Raw genomic sequence first — 19,305 nt, forward strand, 5'->3', positions numbered from 1 at the left:
CATGACCTTTAATGTCAGGCAATAACAGACTTCTAATGCCATCTGCTTCACTGCTATACCTGTAATTTCGCTTTTATCTCTGCAGGTGATGAAGGCAGTAGCAGACCAGTATCGTCTTCCTGCCCCCCATAACTGCCCTGCTGCCCTCCACTCTCTGATGCTTCAGTGCTGGCAGGGAGACCGAGGGGACCGGCCAGGCTTCGACTCAGTCCTGTCCTCTTTGGACAGGCTCATCAGACACCCTGCCTCCCTGAAGGCGGAGCCAACACGGTGAGGCTGCTGCTTCCTGTTCGTGCAGAACGTGTCAGATCAGCAGGTGATGAACAATCTGCCATGCTTATAGAGTCTCACGATTTTATTTTTTACATTTCCACCATACAGAAGCTGCTCCCAGCCACTGCTCAGTCCCACCCCCACAGACTTATCAGCAGTGGCAACAGTCAGTGATTGGCTGAAGGCTCTGAGGATGGAGAGGTATCAGGATGAGTTCGAACAGGCGAACCTGGACTCTTTAGACAGAGTGAGCAGGCTCACCATGGAGTAAGTGAAGACATTTTTTACTGTAATAGAGCTCAGGAATAGACTGCAGTCGCTCTTGTCCATTACAGTACATGACAATAAGAGGATTTTCTAGATTCATCAAACCTTTTCAAAGCACATGAAGAGTTTTAGACTGACATCTTCCCCTCCTAGTGCTTTATATTTAAACCAGGTTTCTTTTGTATGAAAAAATTACTGGATTTTTTTTTATCTTGGATGTGATTTCCTGAAAGTAACAAACTTGAAAAAATGTTTAATTACAGTATGTTGTATCATGGATAATGGACAACCAGCTGGAATATAATGTATTACACTATTTTCATTTTTCCAGCTCAAAATGTCCCACAAAAATGTCTTTTCAAATTTGATCTACAGAGTTAAATTTAATGATTGCACAACAGTGATTTGCGTTATGACTAAACAAATAAAAGGTCAGTTCTAAAGGGGACCCTGGTCAAAATTCCTTGCTCTGTTTAAGAGAACTTGGGAAATACTTTTAAACAGTGAAATGTTTCATGGGAGGCTCATAATTTTGTGTTTCTCTGTAAGCAAACCACTGCCAGATATCACAACATGTGTAGCCTTGGCCAATTTGCAACGGCTGTCTCTATATCAGACTTTAAAATACACTAAATTAGTGAAGAATACACAAAGGTGGTAGCACCCTCAACATCAACAGAGATGCCTTTATATGTGAGATACATTATCCAATAGAATAGTAAAACAGAAATCAGAAGATAAAACATCAGTACTTGACTGATTTCTCTTTAAAAACACTTTGATTCATAGGTTATACAGATCCTAGTCAACATGCCTGAGTGGAGTGCTAAACTAACCTGGGTTCATCTGTCCTCTCTTCAGTGACGTCCAGAACCTCGGGGTGAACCTGCTGGGACATCAGAGGAAGATTGTCAGTGCAGCCCAGCAGCTCAGAGCCTATCTGTCGCAGGGACAGGTGGAGGTGTGAAATCCACCCACGTTTCACCCAATGCCGTGGACTTCTATGGTTTTCACATTCATCTGCTTGTGTCTGGTTTCTCAAACACGCACTTATGAGGGAGCACATTTTAAACCAAACCAGTCTGTCTTTTTGTTTGTTTTTTTTTTCATCTAAAAAACCCGACACATAACAACCAGAAGGAGTGAAAAGGAACAGACCAGACTACCTGCCAGTCACAGAGAAGTGATGCACTATGGGAGCTGCAGTCCTGGTCTAAGTGAGGGTAGGGATTTGCTAAGGAGGAGGAGGAGGAGGACTTTGAAGATTTCTTGATTTTTTTATCTCTAAAAAATTCACTTTATTGTTGTCTGCCTTCTTCTCTCCTCACTCATCTTTAGTCCTACCTCTCACCTCCTCTTCCACAACTGTCCCTCCATCAAACTTTTATATTGTCCCCACCCTCAGTGACTACAAGAAAAACTATAAAAATGTTTCTTTTTTATTCTTATGGAGAAATCTCCACACAAAGAATTGCGTGAAGACAATCAAAGCCTTTTTCTACAATTTTTTGACTTGTTTGTAAAGTTATATCACTTCCTCCAGACTTTAAAAGCCAAATGCTTAAACTTGTTAGCAAAAAAAAAGGGGAAGAGTACTGCCAAGCAGCTAATGCTGAATGGTGAGCTCAGAAACGTGTAGTTTGTTAGTATTCCACAAAATTCTGTAAATCAGAAAACAAACTTAAAATGTAAGCCATGTTTTTCCCTCCTCAAAAGACGTATCAGCCATTTATTCAACTCACTCTGGCTCTGGGTGACAGCAGAGCTCATGTGCTGCAACAATACCAACATCACCTCAGCTGCAAACACAAACGTTCATCAGTGATGAAGAAAGAAGTGAACAGCACCCACCTTTATGTGTACATTTCACACTTCACCTCTTTATTGTTTGACTACAAGAGTAAAAACACTGAGTCATTGAATCTTTGTGAATGTGTGAAATGAGAAAGATGGACAAAATCTGATCTGATTAACACTTGAAGGAAGGAGGAGAAATGCTTTTTAAGTATGTTCCTGTGTGTCTGTAACGTGTGTGTGTGCTGTAAACAAAGCTTTGTGGCTTTGTTCGTGTGTACATCAGGTAAATGCTGTACAGGATGGTGTGAATGGTGTGTGAGTGGGTGTATGGATGTGTGCTTGAGTTTGAGACAGGTGTGTCAGGCTACACACATTATTAGTTGTTTATTTGTATGAGTGTTCACCACTTCTTCATATTTGTGAAAATTTGTAAAATAAATATGATTTTATTTAAAATACTGCCTTAGCTTCCTTTGTACTACACTTTTACCTGTAACACACATTTTTTTTTCTTTTTGTTCAACATTTTTGTGGAAAAAAATAGGGATGTCAGCATTAATGCATTAATTGCAGTTAACTAAGGTCCATGAGTGATGCTTAGTTTTTTTATTGCATGCTTTAACATCCCTTCAGCACACTATAGTTAAGCCATAGCAACATCTCACTGTAGTCACAGTGATGTTAATTAAGTTCCCCACTGCTCCCTCATGTCTTATTTCCCTTTAAAAAAAAATCACAGACAGCTCAGTGAACAAGGCAAAAGTTATCTGCACCTTATGATATCAGAAATTTACCTTATAATTGTTTCCTTATTTCCTTTTCAAGCCATAAAAATGTTCATTTTTCTGTGGTTAAGATCATGCCAAGATCTTTAATGTTCTCAAATGTTCTTTTTTTTAACTCCAGTCTTTATCCAGACTGTAGGTAAGTAACCCCCAGTTTAATACAGCACAAAACAAAACAAAAACCCCTTTAAATGCAAAATAGTGGAATTTCAAAATCTGTTGAAAAGGGGAGAATAATTTCAAAACAATTCGGAATTTATTTATGATTGACAAATTCTAATCTTTTGACAGTCCTTTTTAAAAGGCATTGCAGCGCCCAGTTTAGATCAGTGGTCAGAACAGAGGCCCATTTACATTGGCTGTAGTCCTCAACCCACGGTTGTTGTTGCATGTCTTTCCCCCCTCTGTCCCACTATTGTTAAAAATCACAGGCTGAAATGGAAAGATTAAAAGTATGGCAGTCAAGTGATACACATTTTTAACCACAATTAATCTTCATGACAATCAAATTCATGGATGCTGAGATGTTACAGTCAGGACATAACTACCATCTTTTAATCCTCTTTTACTCTATAGGGAGAATAACTGTGCATGAAAACTCTGCTACTCTAAGCACCAAGCGCCTGGATGAAAAAAAAAAGCTGTATATATTCACCTCCATGAACTTGTATCACCTTCACAGTATCAGATAGTGAGTTAAATGGGTCTGTGCTTCCACAGATCAGCAGGTTTGAGTCAAATCAGACTTTATGATCTGCTGGGATCAGCAGCAGTCACAGGACAGACACCGGTTTCCCACATGTCCCTCTCCTGCTGATATCAGAGCAGATCGGAATGATAGTAAGATGCCTACACAAACCCCCATATTACGCTGACAGTCTGTGGCAGCTGGCATTGTCTTCTATTTAACTGTATCAGACATTAAATGTAATAAGAGGTCACACTGTCTGATAATGTCATTGTACATTTATACATGGAGCGGTCAGACTGAGTTTGAATCCTTATTTAAAATAATAGTCCAGGTCATGATGTTTCCAACCACTGAAAATATGTATCCAGTGTTTGGAGGAAACCAGCTAGTCTTATCTGCTCAGGTACTGTCCAACATAAGTGCAATGTACAGGAATAGCAGACAAGACCTAGTTATGACGTACTTTTTTTCCACTACATTTCAGAGTCAAATAATACAATGTCACCTGTAAGATTTAGTGAAAGCTAGTATTACAAACTTTTTAGTTTCAGTGCATTTTGTATCAAAATGTAATTAAACCCACAGTACTGTGGCTTTAATCACATGAACTTGCCAAAATTAGCCACACATAATTAGCTACATTAAAGTGCTGCTTACATTATAATGAATTATTTTTTTCAAAGTTGTACTTTTACTTCAGATAATTTGAGGCTATCTATAAATCAAATTAATATTTCTCTTAAAAATTATACAATTATAACTATAACATTAAAAGGGCATTTTTAAAAGGTACTCCCAGCCCTTTCCTGTGATAAATATTGTACTACTTCAGTACATTGGGGCTTCTTATAAATCTAAAATTCATTAGTATTATCAGAAATCTACAGTATAATTCTGGAAAAAAGGTAGCACTTTATTTTAGTGGGTCCAAATTACCTAGTAATTTAATAGGAATAAGGATAAGAATAAGGTAATTGCTTTGTAATAAGTTGGTATTTTATCAAGTAATAACTCAGTAATTTTAGGGAAGTATTTACATAGTAGTAATTGTATTAATTTTACCAAGTAATTTCTCTGACATAAGATTATAATGTTTCTATATAAGTCGCTTGATAATTCCCAGGTAAATTCCTTTATTTTGGCCAACTACATTAAAGTGAGTCCTTTCTAAATAATTATATGTAATTTTTTGGTTTAATATTAGGGTAAAATACAACCTAAATACCAGAGAACTGCCACAATTTAAAAACAATTGTTTGATAATTACTACATTATTATTAGGTAAATACTTCCTTAATAGACCATATTTCCAAGTTTTTACATGGTAAAATGCCAATTTATTATAATGTAATCACCACCTTCATCTTCAGAAACTACCAGATAATAAAAACTTAACAACTACTGTAGTAGTTGATCAACAGAAAAGCAGTTTCACATACTTTACTTCCACTGATCAAAGGGGGGCAGTAGGTCTTCTTCAGACAGTTGTCTCAGAAGCTCTGTCCTTCTCTTTTTAACTTGTGACACAAACTCAAAAAATGTTTCTTTGAGCACAAATTTGAAATTAGGACAAGGGAAAAGTCACACAGTGTTAGATCAGGTGAATAGGGAGGGTGATCAATCATTGATTTGTTTTTGGGCCAGAAACTGCTTTAACAAGAGTGTGAGCTGGCATGTTGTCTTGATGAAAAATGAAACTATTTTTCCACAACTGTGGTCTCTTTCTTCTGACTTTTTCTCTCAGTTTTTCTAGAATCTGTTTGTGATGGTGCTGATTCACCATTGAGCCATCTGGAACCCACTCCTCCAAAGATATACCCTTAATGTCAAAGAAAACCATCAACATGGCCTTGAATTTGGACTTACTTTGTAGTGCTTTCTTCATCTTTGGTGACGATGATTTGTCTCAGGATCATATTGTAAGATCCAAGTTTCATCGCATGTAATCACTCCTAAAAAATTTTGGTTTTCTTTAATTTGTCCCAAAATGTCTCCACAAATTTGCATGTGTTTCTTTCCTTTGATTGTGACTCAGAATTTTTGGGACAACTTTGGCTCACACTTTTGTCATGTTCAAATGTTCATGCAAAATTTGCTGAACTGACTCTTTATCAAAGGAGGCTATTTCTGCTACCATTCTTATACTGAGTCGTCCATCATTTGAAATAATTTGATCAAATTGTTGAATGTTTTCAGAAGTTTTGGAGGGGCATGAGCACCCAAAACGTTCATCATCTTGAACATCCTCTCTACCTTCACAAAATCTTTTGTGCCACTCAAACACACGTGCATGTAGCATGCAGTGTTCTCCATACAACTCTGTTATTTTACCAAAAAAGTCAGCTGCTGTTTTGTTCAATTTCACCAATAAATTTGACGTTAATGCATTGCGCTTCGATCGGTAGCTAGGAGTGAACCAAAGATGTCACTTACTGGAAACATATAGTAGTTTTGCATGAATACCTAACACTCAGTGTGACTGTGAGCAGTCTCATTATTTAATAGCCATACCTTGTATTCTATCTGCAGTTGGATGCTCTTACTAAGACCTTAAGGACTATTATGCCTTTCAATGCTGATAGCATCTTCTATACAGTCATACTAATAATATAGTTATTATAATTATCTACAAAAGGCCTTTCAAAACCAGTTACTAGATGCCCAAAGGAGAGACAATCTAAATACATCAAGTAAAAAGGCACAGATGTGAACAATGAGATGTTCAAATACCAACAGGAGATGAAACGTTTAAAAGTGAATGGTTAATAGAAGGCACAAAGTTATTTAGTGATAATTTAAAACTGGACACAGTGTTTGGGATTACAAAGCTTTTGGGCTTGAACAGTGAAGGTAAGATCATTTTTAGTCACCAGTCTAAATTCAGGAACAAGCATAAAGTTCTTGCTGGAGGATCTCAAACTCTACTTAAAGTTAAAAGATCAGAAATATAAGAGGGTGCCTGGCCATGTAAGGCTTTAAAAATAACCAATAAAAATGTTAAACAGTTTCTGAAAGTGACTGGTAGGCAGTGAAGGTCAGCGTGAATGGGGTCATATGCTCTTTTCCTCTGGAACAGATTAAAAATATTGCAGAAGCAGAAGCATTACATTACATTACATTACATTACAGCAAAGTGACAATGGCAAAAAATTCAGATGATATAGAATTTTGCTTGAAAAATATGTATTAAGTATAAATTTAGACTTCTAGATGATACTACAACAAATATCCCTGTTTAAATTTTTACGAGTAATCAAAGATGACTTTGTGTTGAATCTGAATTTATAAGATTATGTGACGCTTTTGTTTCAGTGATGGAAACTGAACTCTCGTGTGTTCAGTCACTCTGAATAATAGCACCTGTGACCGGTGCAGAGGTGTCAGTAATAATTGTTTGCTGTTAACATTGTCATTTTTAAGAACTGCTTTTCAGAAACAGAAGGCGGGCAGACCACAGAATCATGTTTTTACGGTGTTATTGTTTCTCAATAAAGACATTAACAGAGTGGAAGCCACTAGTCTTTATGACCCTTCTTAAAGACAGTGCTCTGAGTCTGGTAAACAGCTATTATCTCCACAGTACTGAATGACTGCCACATCTCCATCCATTAGCAGGGCCTCCTATATAGTCTGCTTAAACCATGTTTATCATGTGGCTGACCAGCCTGTTAGTCACAGCCTATAAATGCTACAGAAAAACACAGATACACAACATAACCAGAGATTTGTATATGTCGACTGATTCAGCAGTTTATAGACAATTCATTTAGAAGTGGAAATAAAATTTGAGATTAAGATTAACTTGGTTTAAAATGCGTAATTCTAATTCTGGAAGAAAGGCCAAGGACTTTCAAAAGCACAATTAGGAGTGCTATTATCTTTGTTTTCTGCCTTCAGAGGAAATCGTCATGATGTTGCTGACCTACAAATGATCATTATGGTCTTTGTTATGTGGTAATTATCATGTTTTGGAGCATTCCTGTTGACACATCAATGGTTCTCAACATGTTAAATCATTGTGAATGAAACCAGTTACGTGTACAAGATGCAACATGCTGGAAAATCCTACATCATGTCCATTTTCACATCGCAAAATAATCCCAGTTTACCAGAGAAATGAGGCCAGAATGACAGAAATAGTGCAGCTCAGACTATCTGCTTCAGGATTAGAAAATACAGATCAATGTGAGTGATACAAGCTCTGTATGCATATGTAGACAAGATGCAGTGCAGGCCTAATTTACTCCATATTTAACCTCAGTGAAACCCCTACAACTTTCCCTTTTTAATAGCACAAATGCCTGATGCAGCCTGGCTTGTTAAGCTTTGATATCAGGCCTAAAATTCAAACAAGGGTCCAGATTTACAATCTTGCAATTTACAAACAGGTTTCCCCCATGGTTCACCAGAAACAATGACCGCAATGTGTTAACTGTCATGATGCTGCAGATATTTCATAGTGGCCATGCAGGTTTTGGTGGTGGTTAGAGGAATGCAGACCAGCCTGGTGATAGCAGAGGTATACTGGGACTAGGGACTGGACTATCGTCTCTCCACTTTTTTAGGTGACTGAATACAGGCAATAATTTCAGATCAGCATGATAAAGGAGTTCCTGATCTGACGGTGAGCTGAATCTTTAAAGTGTAACTTTCTCTGTGGGATTCCTGACCTGCGGTGAGCGTCTAACTGCTCATTAAAGCGTCACTCTCTCTGTCCTACCTGTCCTCTCCGCCCATTCATTCTCAACCCTTCCACAGGTCTCCTCCCTCATGGCTCAGATGTATATATTGGTGACACGGCTGGGATTTTACTTCTCCAAAGGGACATCTTAAAGGTAACATTTCCAATACCGACCTTGTGTTGTGACTAAATATGAGCAGGACTTGAAGAGTGGGACTTTTACTTTTTAAGGGTAAGACACAGACACTGTTCTCTCTTTTTTCTTACTTGTTTTTTTTGTGGTATTTTACTTAAAAGCGTAAATAAAAGTAACTTTAAAATAAATGTTAAAGGCAAAAATGCCTCCTACCTCTACACTCTTTCTTGGTGTTGCTTTCTTCCAGTGTGGACCTCACCTCCCCTCCTGTGTTCCTTCCAGTCAGACATCAGGTGTCCATGTCTCCGTCTCTGGCCAGATCTGCTCCCAGTGAGCTCAACCACTGGTGGAGCCAGCTGAGGTTTCGCCTTCAGAACAAGAAAGGATGGAACGAGATGTTGGATGAGACGTTTTTGCTCTACACCAAATAGTAAGACATGGACAAAGTACACATTTTTTGACTCCTTTCCACAATCAATCAGATCATGTATTGTTAAATTTAAAGTATTATCTTCTTGAGTATTATATGTTCTTCTTCTCTCAGTGTAAATGACATTCCTCTCTTCTACGCGGCTAAAAAGAACAGCGTTGGCTGCATCAAAAAACTTCTCAGTTGTGCCTCCACTAATATCTTTGAGAGAGGTGAGGCTGAGCTGTGATTGTACACTTCCCTGTATTATTATTTTAAGGGCCATGTTGTGTCAGCTATATAAAAGTTCAGCACTTCATTTGAAGTGCTGACGTTTTTTGTTAATTGCTGTCATGTTCTTTTTGAGTCACTGCCAACATCCTGTTAGGACCTTTTTAGATTGAACATGTGAAGTAAATATAATTTTGTCCCTCAGGAGCTCTGGGGGAGACGGCGCTTCATGTTGCTGTGATGAACGATAACCTGGATGCAGCTGAAGCTCTGATGGACGGAGCTCCTGAACTCATCAATGAGCCCATGACTTCTGAGCTCTTTCAAGGTTAACACACAAAGACACACAAAAAAATATTTGAATGTGTATTAGGTCCACTTTTAATATTAAAAAACATAAGAGGATTTGTTAATTTCTATAACATTTTTGAGACTGTAAATCCATGAAAAACCAAACTCAGTTTCAGTTTAAAGGTCAGACATTTTGACCTTTTAAACTAGAAAATGTCACATTGAAAAGTCATACATTTATGAGAAAACAAACTCATAACAGTAGTTGTAACATAGTTGCCTCTCTGATGCTGTCAGTGTGTGGTTTTCTGCCGAATAGCCCAAGTTTATAGCAAGTCTCTTCAAAATCCAGACACTAATGATAAAGTGATTAACAGAAGAATTTCCTTATGGCTCAGTCATGATATAAGATGTTATTTGATTAGGCTCTCAACTGCAGGCAGGATTCCTACACACGTATTAGAATCAAATTCAAGACTTTTTAAGACTTGAACTGAGAGGAATAAATACCACTTTTTGCACAGCAAATGGTCAAAATGAAAGATGAGTGAGATTTTTCAGCACACAGGACAGAGCTGAACGTTCTGATTTAATACACATTTAATAAAACATCAATTGGTAAAGAACAAAGATTTTATTTGGTCATAAACAACCCAACTGAATGATTTAACACACTTTAAGTGGCTCATTTCTATCAATATAACTTGTAGCGATATTTTTTAGTATATGTGCAACAAGCATACAAATAAATTTGGCTAGAAAATAAGGATTGGATAAAAACATGTCTTGGCCAAAATATCATCTAATATCTAAGACCCTCCCAAGTAAAAATAAGACTTTTTCTGGCCTTTAATTTCAGAATTCAAGTCTACGACCTAGCAGTGATCCATGGGAACCCTGTGCAGGACTTCTTTATTTTCTCTAGACATCTATGTTTTCTGTCCTGTAAATTTGCCACCTTTTTAAACTAAAATATTTCAAGTTTTTATCCAAAACTTACGACCTGATGAACTTATAAATTTTGATTTTTTTTTTTTTTTTTAATCATAAATTTACAACTTAAAAAAACTAAAACAAATAGGGAAGCACGACATTACTGATGTGATTTCAGTATCTGCAGATATTGGCTTAAAAAGTGAATTATTGTATCAACAGATATTAAAACTACTGCTGATATTTACAACAAATATTTTGGGTATAAAAGATGCCTATGTTAGCAGTAAATATTCACTGTAAGAACAAACAAGTTAGTAAAGTTTTAGAATGGACCAATGTCAGCGGAAGTCTTTTCCTTTATTAATCCTCATTCCTTACACTCTAAAGATTGTTTTAAGGACTGAAAATTGTTGATTGTTCTTCCTAAAGCTTAAAATTGTCTATTTTAGGGTCTGCAGTTTAAGGTCTAAATAACACTGAAATATTGGTATTAATGTCGGTAACGGCTAAATTTATTTTACAAATAGCAGCATATTGGATATTGCCAAAAATCAAATGTTGTGCATCCCTTAAAAAGTTTGGTCTCTCGTAATTTTTTTTTGTTTTTACCAATAACCTCAAACCTGAATCTCAAACCTGAGAACCTGAGCACCAAATCCCATAAATACATCTTCAATAAAACTTTTTATCCAGAGAACTTCCCTTTGCTCCTCACCTCACAGGAGCTTTAAGCTCAGTCAAATAAATCATTTAGCTCTTAAAATAAGATTTAACTGGCAACATAAAATGGTGAGTTAGATACAGTGTGCTGATGTTTGCTGCTTTCCTGCTCTGACCAGGTGTTACCCCTCTCCACATCGCTGTGGTGAATCAGAACATCAACCTGGTTCATCGTCTGATCAGTCGAGGGGGTGACGTAGCCACACCTCGAGTCACTGGTCTGTACTTCAGGAAGAGGATAGGAGGACTCATATACTACGGTGAGTCAGTGTGATTACAGTAAAATATAGAGGGTTTCCAAGGCCATGATTGTTCCTAATGACTGTGGATGGAAAATGAGAGGAAGTTATTTTAAACCAGAGCTTCAGATAAATGATTATAATTCACAATCTTATGGTAAGTGACAAAAACCAACAGTGTGTCTCAAAATGAACATTTGGTTATCAGGGGAGCATGTCCTGTCTTTCGCTGCATGTGCGGGGAATGAGGACATTATTTCAATGGTGATCGAAGCAGGAGCCAGCACCAGAGTCCAGGACTACCGTGGTAGGAAATACATCCTTGTCTTCATTTTTACATCATCACATCAGTCAAAATGTGTCTTTTCTTTTCTTATAATTACGGTCCCTTATCTACATTAACTTTTCTCCCACCTTATTTTCTGCCTAGGTAACACAGTGCTTCACATTTTAGTTGTGCAGCCCAACAAGACGATAGCATGCCAGGCCATCGACCTGATTATGGCACGTGATGCAGAGCTGGACCATTCAGTGCCGCTCGACATGGTGCCAAACTTCAGAGGCCTCACACCTTTCAAACTGGCTGCTAAAGAGGGAAACATTGTGGTGAGAGCAGGGTGGGGACGATGGGACTCACATGGTGAAAAGTCAGCATGAATGTTGGAGCAGACCGTGTCTCTAATTCTGTCCTCACTGTCATGATCCGCTCCCTGTGTCTCTCTCAGGCTTTTCAGCACTTGGTTAATAAAAGACGCGTAGTGCAGTGGAGTCTAGGCCCTCTGACTTCTAACCTATACGACTTGACTGAGATTGACTCGTGGGCTGATGACATGTCAGTGCTAGAGCTCATCGTGGGCAGTCACCAAAGAGAGGTAACAACACAAGGTGAAATCTGGTGAGCCTACAGAAAGAAATAAAGATGTGAATACACACCTGAGGAGAACTTTAAATGAATTTTCTTTTGCTCTTCAGGCCAGAGGGATCCTAGAGGTGACCCCAGTGAGGCAGCTGGTCAGTCTGAAATGGAACTTGTATGGAAAACATTACTTCAGGTAAAAACCAGAGTTAAGTCATATCGCAACTTTTAGTGTACCTGGTTTTGTTTAACTGTGTTTTTCTCTCTCTTTCTTCTGTTAGGCTGCTCATGTTACTGTATCTCCTGTACATCGGGACCTTCACACTGTGTTGTGCATATCGCCCTCTAAAGGACGCTCCGGAGAACTACACGAAGTCTGATATGGACAAGACCATACGAGTCCAGAAAACACTCAATGTGTGTAAGAGTAATGACTTTACATTAATGTAATATTTCATGATTTAGCATTAAATTGAATGTTTATCAATAGTTTAGAATGGTTAAAGTACAATTGTGGTTCACTTTGGTATATTAATCTTATTCCCAATAATAATGACAAATTCAATAGTATGTGTATTATTATAAAGTCATAATAGTAGCAGTGAATTGTTTAAACCTTTACAAACTGACAAAAGCCCAATAAAGATATTAGATCAGAGCAGTGCTTCCCCAAGTGTGAGCCAGGGCCCACTGATGGGCCCCAGAGGAACTGTAGGTGGGCCACATGAGGTCATTTACAATAGCTGAAAATCACAAAACAAAAAACAAAACAAAAAAAGAACTTTTTAAAGGATCATAAATTACTTGATCACAGCCAGAAGTTTTCACTCATCACCTTTGTATCATTTATTTTTTCTGATGTATACAACTGGTGTCACAGTTAAACTGGCATTGGATTAACTAGTGACAAACTTGTTAAACGTTCTACTATGCCGCTTATTTCCAGATTTTGAGAATTTATAAGTATCTTCAGAGACATTTATGCTACTAGCAAAGAGTTTGCTGGACCAAAAAGTGTGCTTTCAGAAATACATATAACAAAACGAATATTTAAGTGGCTTTGAGATGCCTGATTAAAACAAAATGAATAGCAGTGGCTCATTAATTGTACTTTGTGAACCCACAAATACTTTCCAAGTGATGTTAGTCTACCTGAATGCAAAGCATTGGCATTGAAATCTCCTGTTTATGTGACAAAAATATGAAAAACGAAATATAAATGTTTGAACCTCTTGTTACGGCTGTACAAGTACGGTTTTAGTGGGCCCCATCATATTTTCATATCTCAAGTTGGAGCAAAGTGAACTGAAGTTTGAGAAAAGCTGGTTTCGGGAAAATGGGTGATGACCGGCTGCTCAGTGCAGTTAAGTAGAAGGGCTGTGAAAAACTTTTAGAAAGCCAAGTAGACAGTTTCAACAGAAAACGGAAGGATGTGGCCACATCGCAAATGTTTGTTTACAAAGACATCAACGGTCAAAATATATTGGCTTTTTAAATGACTAGGCAATTATAATAAAGACTATTCAAGTATTTCCTTCCTCATTTTTATGGTGTTCATGCTCAAAGTGCCTGGTTTCTTCCTTTTTAGTGTACAAAAATATTGTACACTTATATAATATGAAGAAGTAACTTAATCCATTACCTCAAATAACAGCCAGAAAATTGTCATTTTTTTGGAAAAGCGATGTTTACCTAACCTACTGCTGAAATCAGAAGAAAAGACTGCAATAAAATTTCATATATATATTTATTGTAACACTTTAGACACATTGGGTATTTTTTGCAACTGATAATTCATCGAATGGCATTTTTATCATTTATATGATTGTATACAACAGGTTTTTAAGGATATTATTGATCATGTTGATAAGACACAAAATTGTGTATCAAATATGATACAACTGGCTTTAAAGGGTTAAGGCAACCTTAGATGAAATGTTTCAGGAAAGGAGAGCCCCTGTTTATGCAAGCTAGCAATTCAAAAATATATTCACAGTAAGCAAAAAAATGTTATTTTTTTTAAGTATCACAAAAACACTATAAACGGAGGAAGTAGTCAGAGCTTAAAGCTCATAGTAGTCATTTTTGATTTGTGCTGATTTTGTTGCCCCTTGTGGACAAAGCAGAAATGTTTATCTTTTACATGCCTTGTCCTGTACATTAGTATGTAATATATTCTTCAAAACAGAATCTTTACTGGTTTCTATAAACACTCAAATGTATACATCATCAAGAATCTTTGGGGGTTGTATGGCAGCCTGCAGTTGACCTTGTCTGCTCAAACCCTGTGGCTGCATTTTGAAACATCATTAGAATTAATCCGTGTTCATGCTGATGGTATTGTTTGTCTTTCAAGTCATGATGTGGTATCAAGAGTTCATTTCTGTTTCATAACCATTTTTAACACTCTTCACAGGAGCTTTAAACTTCTAATCTGACACGATATGTATGTACACATATGTACTGTAGCCCTGTATGTAGCCCTGCCTTGCATGGGACACGGTGCACACCATTAACTCACTATATTATGCTTTCAATATTTCAACACCTTTATCTCCTCTTTGTGTGCCTCAGGAAAGTTACCTGACATATGAGGACAACCTGCGGCTGGTGGGTGAGATCATCAGTGTCCTGGGTGCTTTACTCATCCTGCTGCTAGAGGTGAAATTATGAAACATGCCTCTTACAAATTGCATACTATCATTTTCACTGTCGTCCTAAAATGAATCCCCTCCGCCGACAGATTCCTGACATACTGAGAGTTGGGGCAAAACGTTATTTTGGACAGACAGCTCTAGGAGGCCCCTTCCATGTTATCCTGTGAGTAAAACCCCTTTTAATGCAGTATAATAAAGTCATATATATCTGAGGAAATTCTAACCCATTTCGTTTGTCTTGATATTTGATTTGTCCAGCATTAGCTACGCCTGTTTGGTGGTGCTGCTCTGTGTGTTCAGAACCTGTGGGGTGCAGGGAGAGGCCGTGGTGATGGCGGTGTGTTTAGTCCTCGGCTGGTGTAACGTTATGTTCTTCGCCCGTGGTTTTGAGATGCTCGGCCCTTACGTCATCATGATACAGAAGGTAAGACTCAGCACGGACACAGTGGTTATGGATTTATGACCACCAAAAGATAGTCTGAAACCGAACTAATGATTTTAAGATTCCTTGTAAATCCCAAACTAACGTAAGAGCTGGTTACACACACACACACACACCAAAAAAACAACACTGTCCTTTGAGCAAAGCTAGCATACTCAACTGCCAGTTATCCGCCCTTGATAAAATTCAGTTTACCATATCTAAACATAACACGATAAAACGTCATAATACACACATGACACAAATTACAAGCTGATAGTTTCTGAACATTCTGCATGTTATCGTTGCAGAAAGTGTTTTCTTACCAGAGTTGTAAAGGCCCAAAATCTTCTCTGAAAACAATGGTGCCTGTTCACATGATGTCGTTGTTTTCATAGGTGGCGCTCAAATTCAGTAATACGATTTTTAAACCGTTACCTTCGATAAGAATTATGAAGTCTGTTAGATACCAAAAACCAGTATGCCAACTGCTAATGTTAGCATGCCACTACTGACCAGATGTTATCATTAGGGTAAGGAGATATATATATATATTGTTTTATTCACTGTTCATTTACTATATAGAGATTTTTTTTTTACATAAATCAAGAAAGTTTTAATGCTTTTATTTTCGCCTGGGTATAACTATAAATTAAGAATACAATAGATCAAAATACTGTTTTAACGTGATTTTTAAGGACTCAAGATTAAAGTCAGCTACAAAAATATATATTACTCTTTTAATTATCTACTTTTAAAAATGCAAAGAATTCCTTTTATATATTTCTTCATTACATTTAATAATTAAATTTGGGGTATTTTGTCTTATTGAAAACAACAGACAATTCATCCCCAGAATAACAAGATATTTAAAACCACTTTTAAATCTTTGGGTAATAAAAACTAAATTGGGTAACACTTTATTTGAGTGGGTCCTAATTACCTAGTCAGTTTATAGTAATAATTGTTAACCCTAACCTTAAAAATTGAAAATATTCTGGAAGAACACACTTTAATTGAATGTTTCTAAGAAATTACTTGGTATACCACCTAATTACAGAGAACTGCCAGGGTATTGCAAGTGTCAGGGAAAGGGTTAAGGTTGAAGGGTTAGGGTTTGGGTAGATACCACCTAATTGCCAGAGTATTGCAACAATATTAGAAAGAATTACTTGATAAAAGTAATTCTTTAACATTATTGCTGGTATACTTCCTTAATATTAACGAGCTATTACTTGATGAAATGCCAACTTATTACTAGGTAATTACCTTATTCTTGAGAAATTATTAGATAAATACTACGTATTAAAATAAAATTACTAGGTAACTGGGGCCTACTAAAATTAAGGTGCTACCCAAAATTGTCAATTTCTGTAGCATTACAATGTATTATAACATCGACAATATTTACCTTACATTTGTACTGAGAGCCCCCAAAAAGAGTTGGCATCATATAAGCATGTTGGCACCATTCAGTTGCCCTGAGTGACACACAGAAAAAAAGCTTCTGAGTTAAAATTGTCAATGGGAGCTTATGAGTCATGTAGACATAGTAACTTGATCCACACCTGTGCTGAAAAGTTTTGGAAGTGGATGTATTTAATTGCTGTTCTGGGTTTTGAGGTTCCCCTATTTGTGTTTGCATGCTGACCTACTTTGTGTCTCATTTCCCCCTAGATTATATTTGGAGACCTGACAAAGTTCATGTGGCTGAGTTTCATTGTGCTCATTGGTTTTTCCACCTGTGAGTATATTCTGAGCAACATATAACAAATATTTAACCCTCACAAAATTTGTAAGGGAAGATATGTTTTAAATAACATAGTTCTTTACTTTTTATGTTTGGAATATTTTTTTGAATGTTTCCCTCAGCACTGTGGATGGTATACATGACCCAGGAGCCTGAGTCCATCCCTGCATACCGCTCATTCCCCGTGACCCTCTTCTCCCAGTTTGAGCTAAGCGTGGGCCTCATAGATTTGCCTGTGGACCACACTATTGCCACCCCACCAATCGTCCATGTGCTGCATTGTGCCTTTTCTGTTGTCTCCTACATCCTGCTGTTGAATCTTCTCATAGCCATGATGAGCGACACACACTGGAGGGTGGCTCAGGAGAGAGATGAGCTCTGGAGGACTCAGGTAAAGAGAAACACTATAGAAGCACCTTCTCATCTCATCCCTGTGTGTTACTGTGTCATGGTTACAGCTGCAGTGATGTTTGCAGGTGGTGGCCACAACTTTAATGCTGGAGAGGCGGCTGCCTCGCTGTCTTTGGCCTCGGCTCGGGGTTTGTGGGCTAAACTATGGCCTGACAGAGCGCTGGTATTTAAGGTATGACGTAACTACAGTGACAGGGACAGAGGAAGCTTTGAGCTATAGAAATATAGTTTCATCTAAAAAACATTGTTCTCTGTCAGGGAATCCAATTTTAGGACTTCAAATCCTGAGATTGCCACACATGCTGGTTATGTTCAGTGAAAATTGGTTTGATTCAAGTTTTTACATGTTGTTTCACATGGTTTGGAAAGCTAGTGTAGACATAAGATAATAATGAAGTTATTTCCAGTTTCTGAGATTGATAATCAACCTGCAGTTGTTGATTACATATACCCAGTGCCAAGGTATTTGTATAGAGAAGGGACTATACGAGTAAATGGATGGCACAACAATCATCAAAGAGGAATCTGAGACCAAAATACTGGGGCCTTCTTTGCTGTATATGTCTTAATCTTTGCCTCTTTTATGTTGACTGATGGGACATCAGTAAAAAAAAATTAAATACATGTCAAAAAAAAGGCAAAATTGGAATGACAGTGGCAGATATGGGCAAAGTGGTCAAAATGGGCAGAAACTGGGGTAAAAGGATTAAAAAGTGGGTCGAGTAAACAATTTCAACATCAGAACCCAATATTAGCTTTACACACTATTTAGTTCCAAAATTAAGTAACTTTTAGCTGGGAGACTAACAACAATGCTACTGGGGGCCCATTCTCTGAGTTTATCAGGGGCCCAGCCAAATCTGAGGGCAGCCCTGCTACAAGCCATCCCTTCTGCGTATATTCTCACTCTAAATGATGCCAACCTATCATTCCCTGTCCCGTGATGTTTTGGTTTGATTTATGGCTGAACAGGATGCAACCAGGGCATGTTGTTTATATTTATACAGAGTGACTAATTTAAACTGAAAAACAGGAAGTTTTTTGCTTCTGCAGCTTCAGTGCATTTATGTGCACAGATAAATCAAGCAATGGTTATAACTCAATAGGACCATTTAAATGGACTCCGTCATGTCCCAGTTAACAAGCACCAGGGAGAATTAATGCTGGAAGTATGTATCTCTGACTCTGCTATGGTAGATGGCAGTATGCCTCTTTCAGGTAGTTCCCATTCGACCTTATTTGATTGGTCTATTTCTTCTCATAGCACACAGTTGACATTTGCCATTTCACTGTGGAGCACTCTCAGAATGCCTAGGCTGATTTTGGTTTGATTTATAGTGCACATGGAGGAGTAAATTGTTCCTCAGCAGCATTATTGAGGTGTGTTAGTCCAACTTTGAGGGATACAGAAACTTTAAAAGTCTAGTTTTAGTCTTACAAATGTAATTTCCACAAATATCGTATCCCTGTCACATTTGCAGAGTCGAGGACAGAAACGACCCAATGTTCCAGAAGATGCGGCGCTACATCAAAGCTTTCTCCAAAGAGGACGAAAAGGAGGAAAAGACTGATGCAACAAAAGGGTCGATGTCAGGGACCCCCAAACTCAGACCTAAAAACAGAGGGGGTTATAACAAGAGGAGGTCGCTGACAGGGTGGCAGATGATCCGCCACAGTGCTCTTGGTTTGGAGATGGAGATGGAAGAGGCAGAGGAAGATCAGGACATTAAATATGTGTGAAAGAGACTACCTGG

At 37.7% G+C, this 19,305-nt stretch overlaps 2 protein-coding genes across 2 annotated transcripts in view; both read left to right on the plus strand.

Annotated features, from left to right (window-relative positions):
* ephb6 (eph receptor B6) overlaps window positions 1-2,632 on the plus strand; it is a 34,492-nt gene extending 31,860 nt beyond the window's left edge. The window contains exons 15-17 of the mRNA XM_041794149.1: window positions 86-270; window positions 382-540; window positions 1,402-2,632. Of these exons, the coding sequence (XP_041650083.1) occupies window positions 86-270; window positions 382-540; window positions 1,402-1,507 (450 nt within the window). The 3' untranslated portion in view covers window positions 1,508-2,632. The remainder of the gene's footprint in view (window positions 1-85; window positions 271-381; window positions 541-1,401) is intronic.
* Window positions 2,633-8,929: 6,297 nt separating this feature from the next.
* Window positions 8,930-19,291, plus strand: trpv6 (transient receptor potential cation channel, subfamily V, member 6). Its single transcript, XM_041794150.1, has 16 exons — window positions 8,930-9,060; window positions 9,175-9,272; window positions 9,476-9,598; window positions 11,337-11,477; window positions 11,665-11,763; window positions 11,887-12,062; window positions 12,182-12,328; window positions 12,429-12,508; window positions 12,594-12,729; window positions 14,887-14,973; window positions 15,056-15,132; window positions 15,228-15,393; window positions 17,068-17,134; window positions 17,263-17,531; window positions 17,617-17,723; window positions 19,033-19,291. Exons 1-16 carry the CDS (start codon window positions 8,930-8,932, stop codon window positions 19,289-19,291), a joined length of 2,163 nt encoding a protein of 720 aa, XP_041650084.1.
* The last annotated feature ends 14 nt before the right edge of the window (window positions 19,292-19,305 follow it).

This window comes from Cheilinus undulatus, linkage group 8 (genome assembly GCF_018320785.1).
Source record: "Cheilinus undulatus linkage group 8, ASM1832078v1, whole genome shotgun sequence".
Taxonomy (NCBI): Eukaryota; Metazoa; Chordata; class Actinopteri; order Labriformes; family Labridae; genus Cheilinus; species Cheilinus undulatus.

Bases quoted from the DNA above. Each gene is read 5' to 3' on its own strand.
- trpv6 (XM_041794150.1), top strand. From the start codon at position 8,930: ATGTCTCCGTCTCTGGCCAGATCTGCTCCCAGTGAGCTCAACCACTGG. The intron at 11,764-11,886 runs GTAGGAAATACA...TTTTCTGCCTAG, and splicing joins CAGAGTCCAGGACTACCGTG to GTAACACAGTGCTTCACATT. The intron at 17,532-17,616 runs GTAAAGAGAAAC...TGATGTTTGCAG, and splicing joins ATGAGCTCTGGAGGACTCAG to GTGGTGGCCACAACTTTAAT.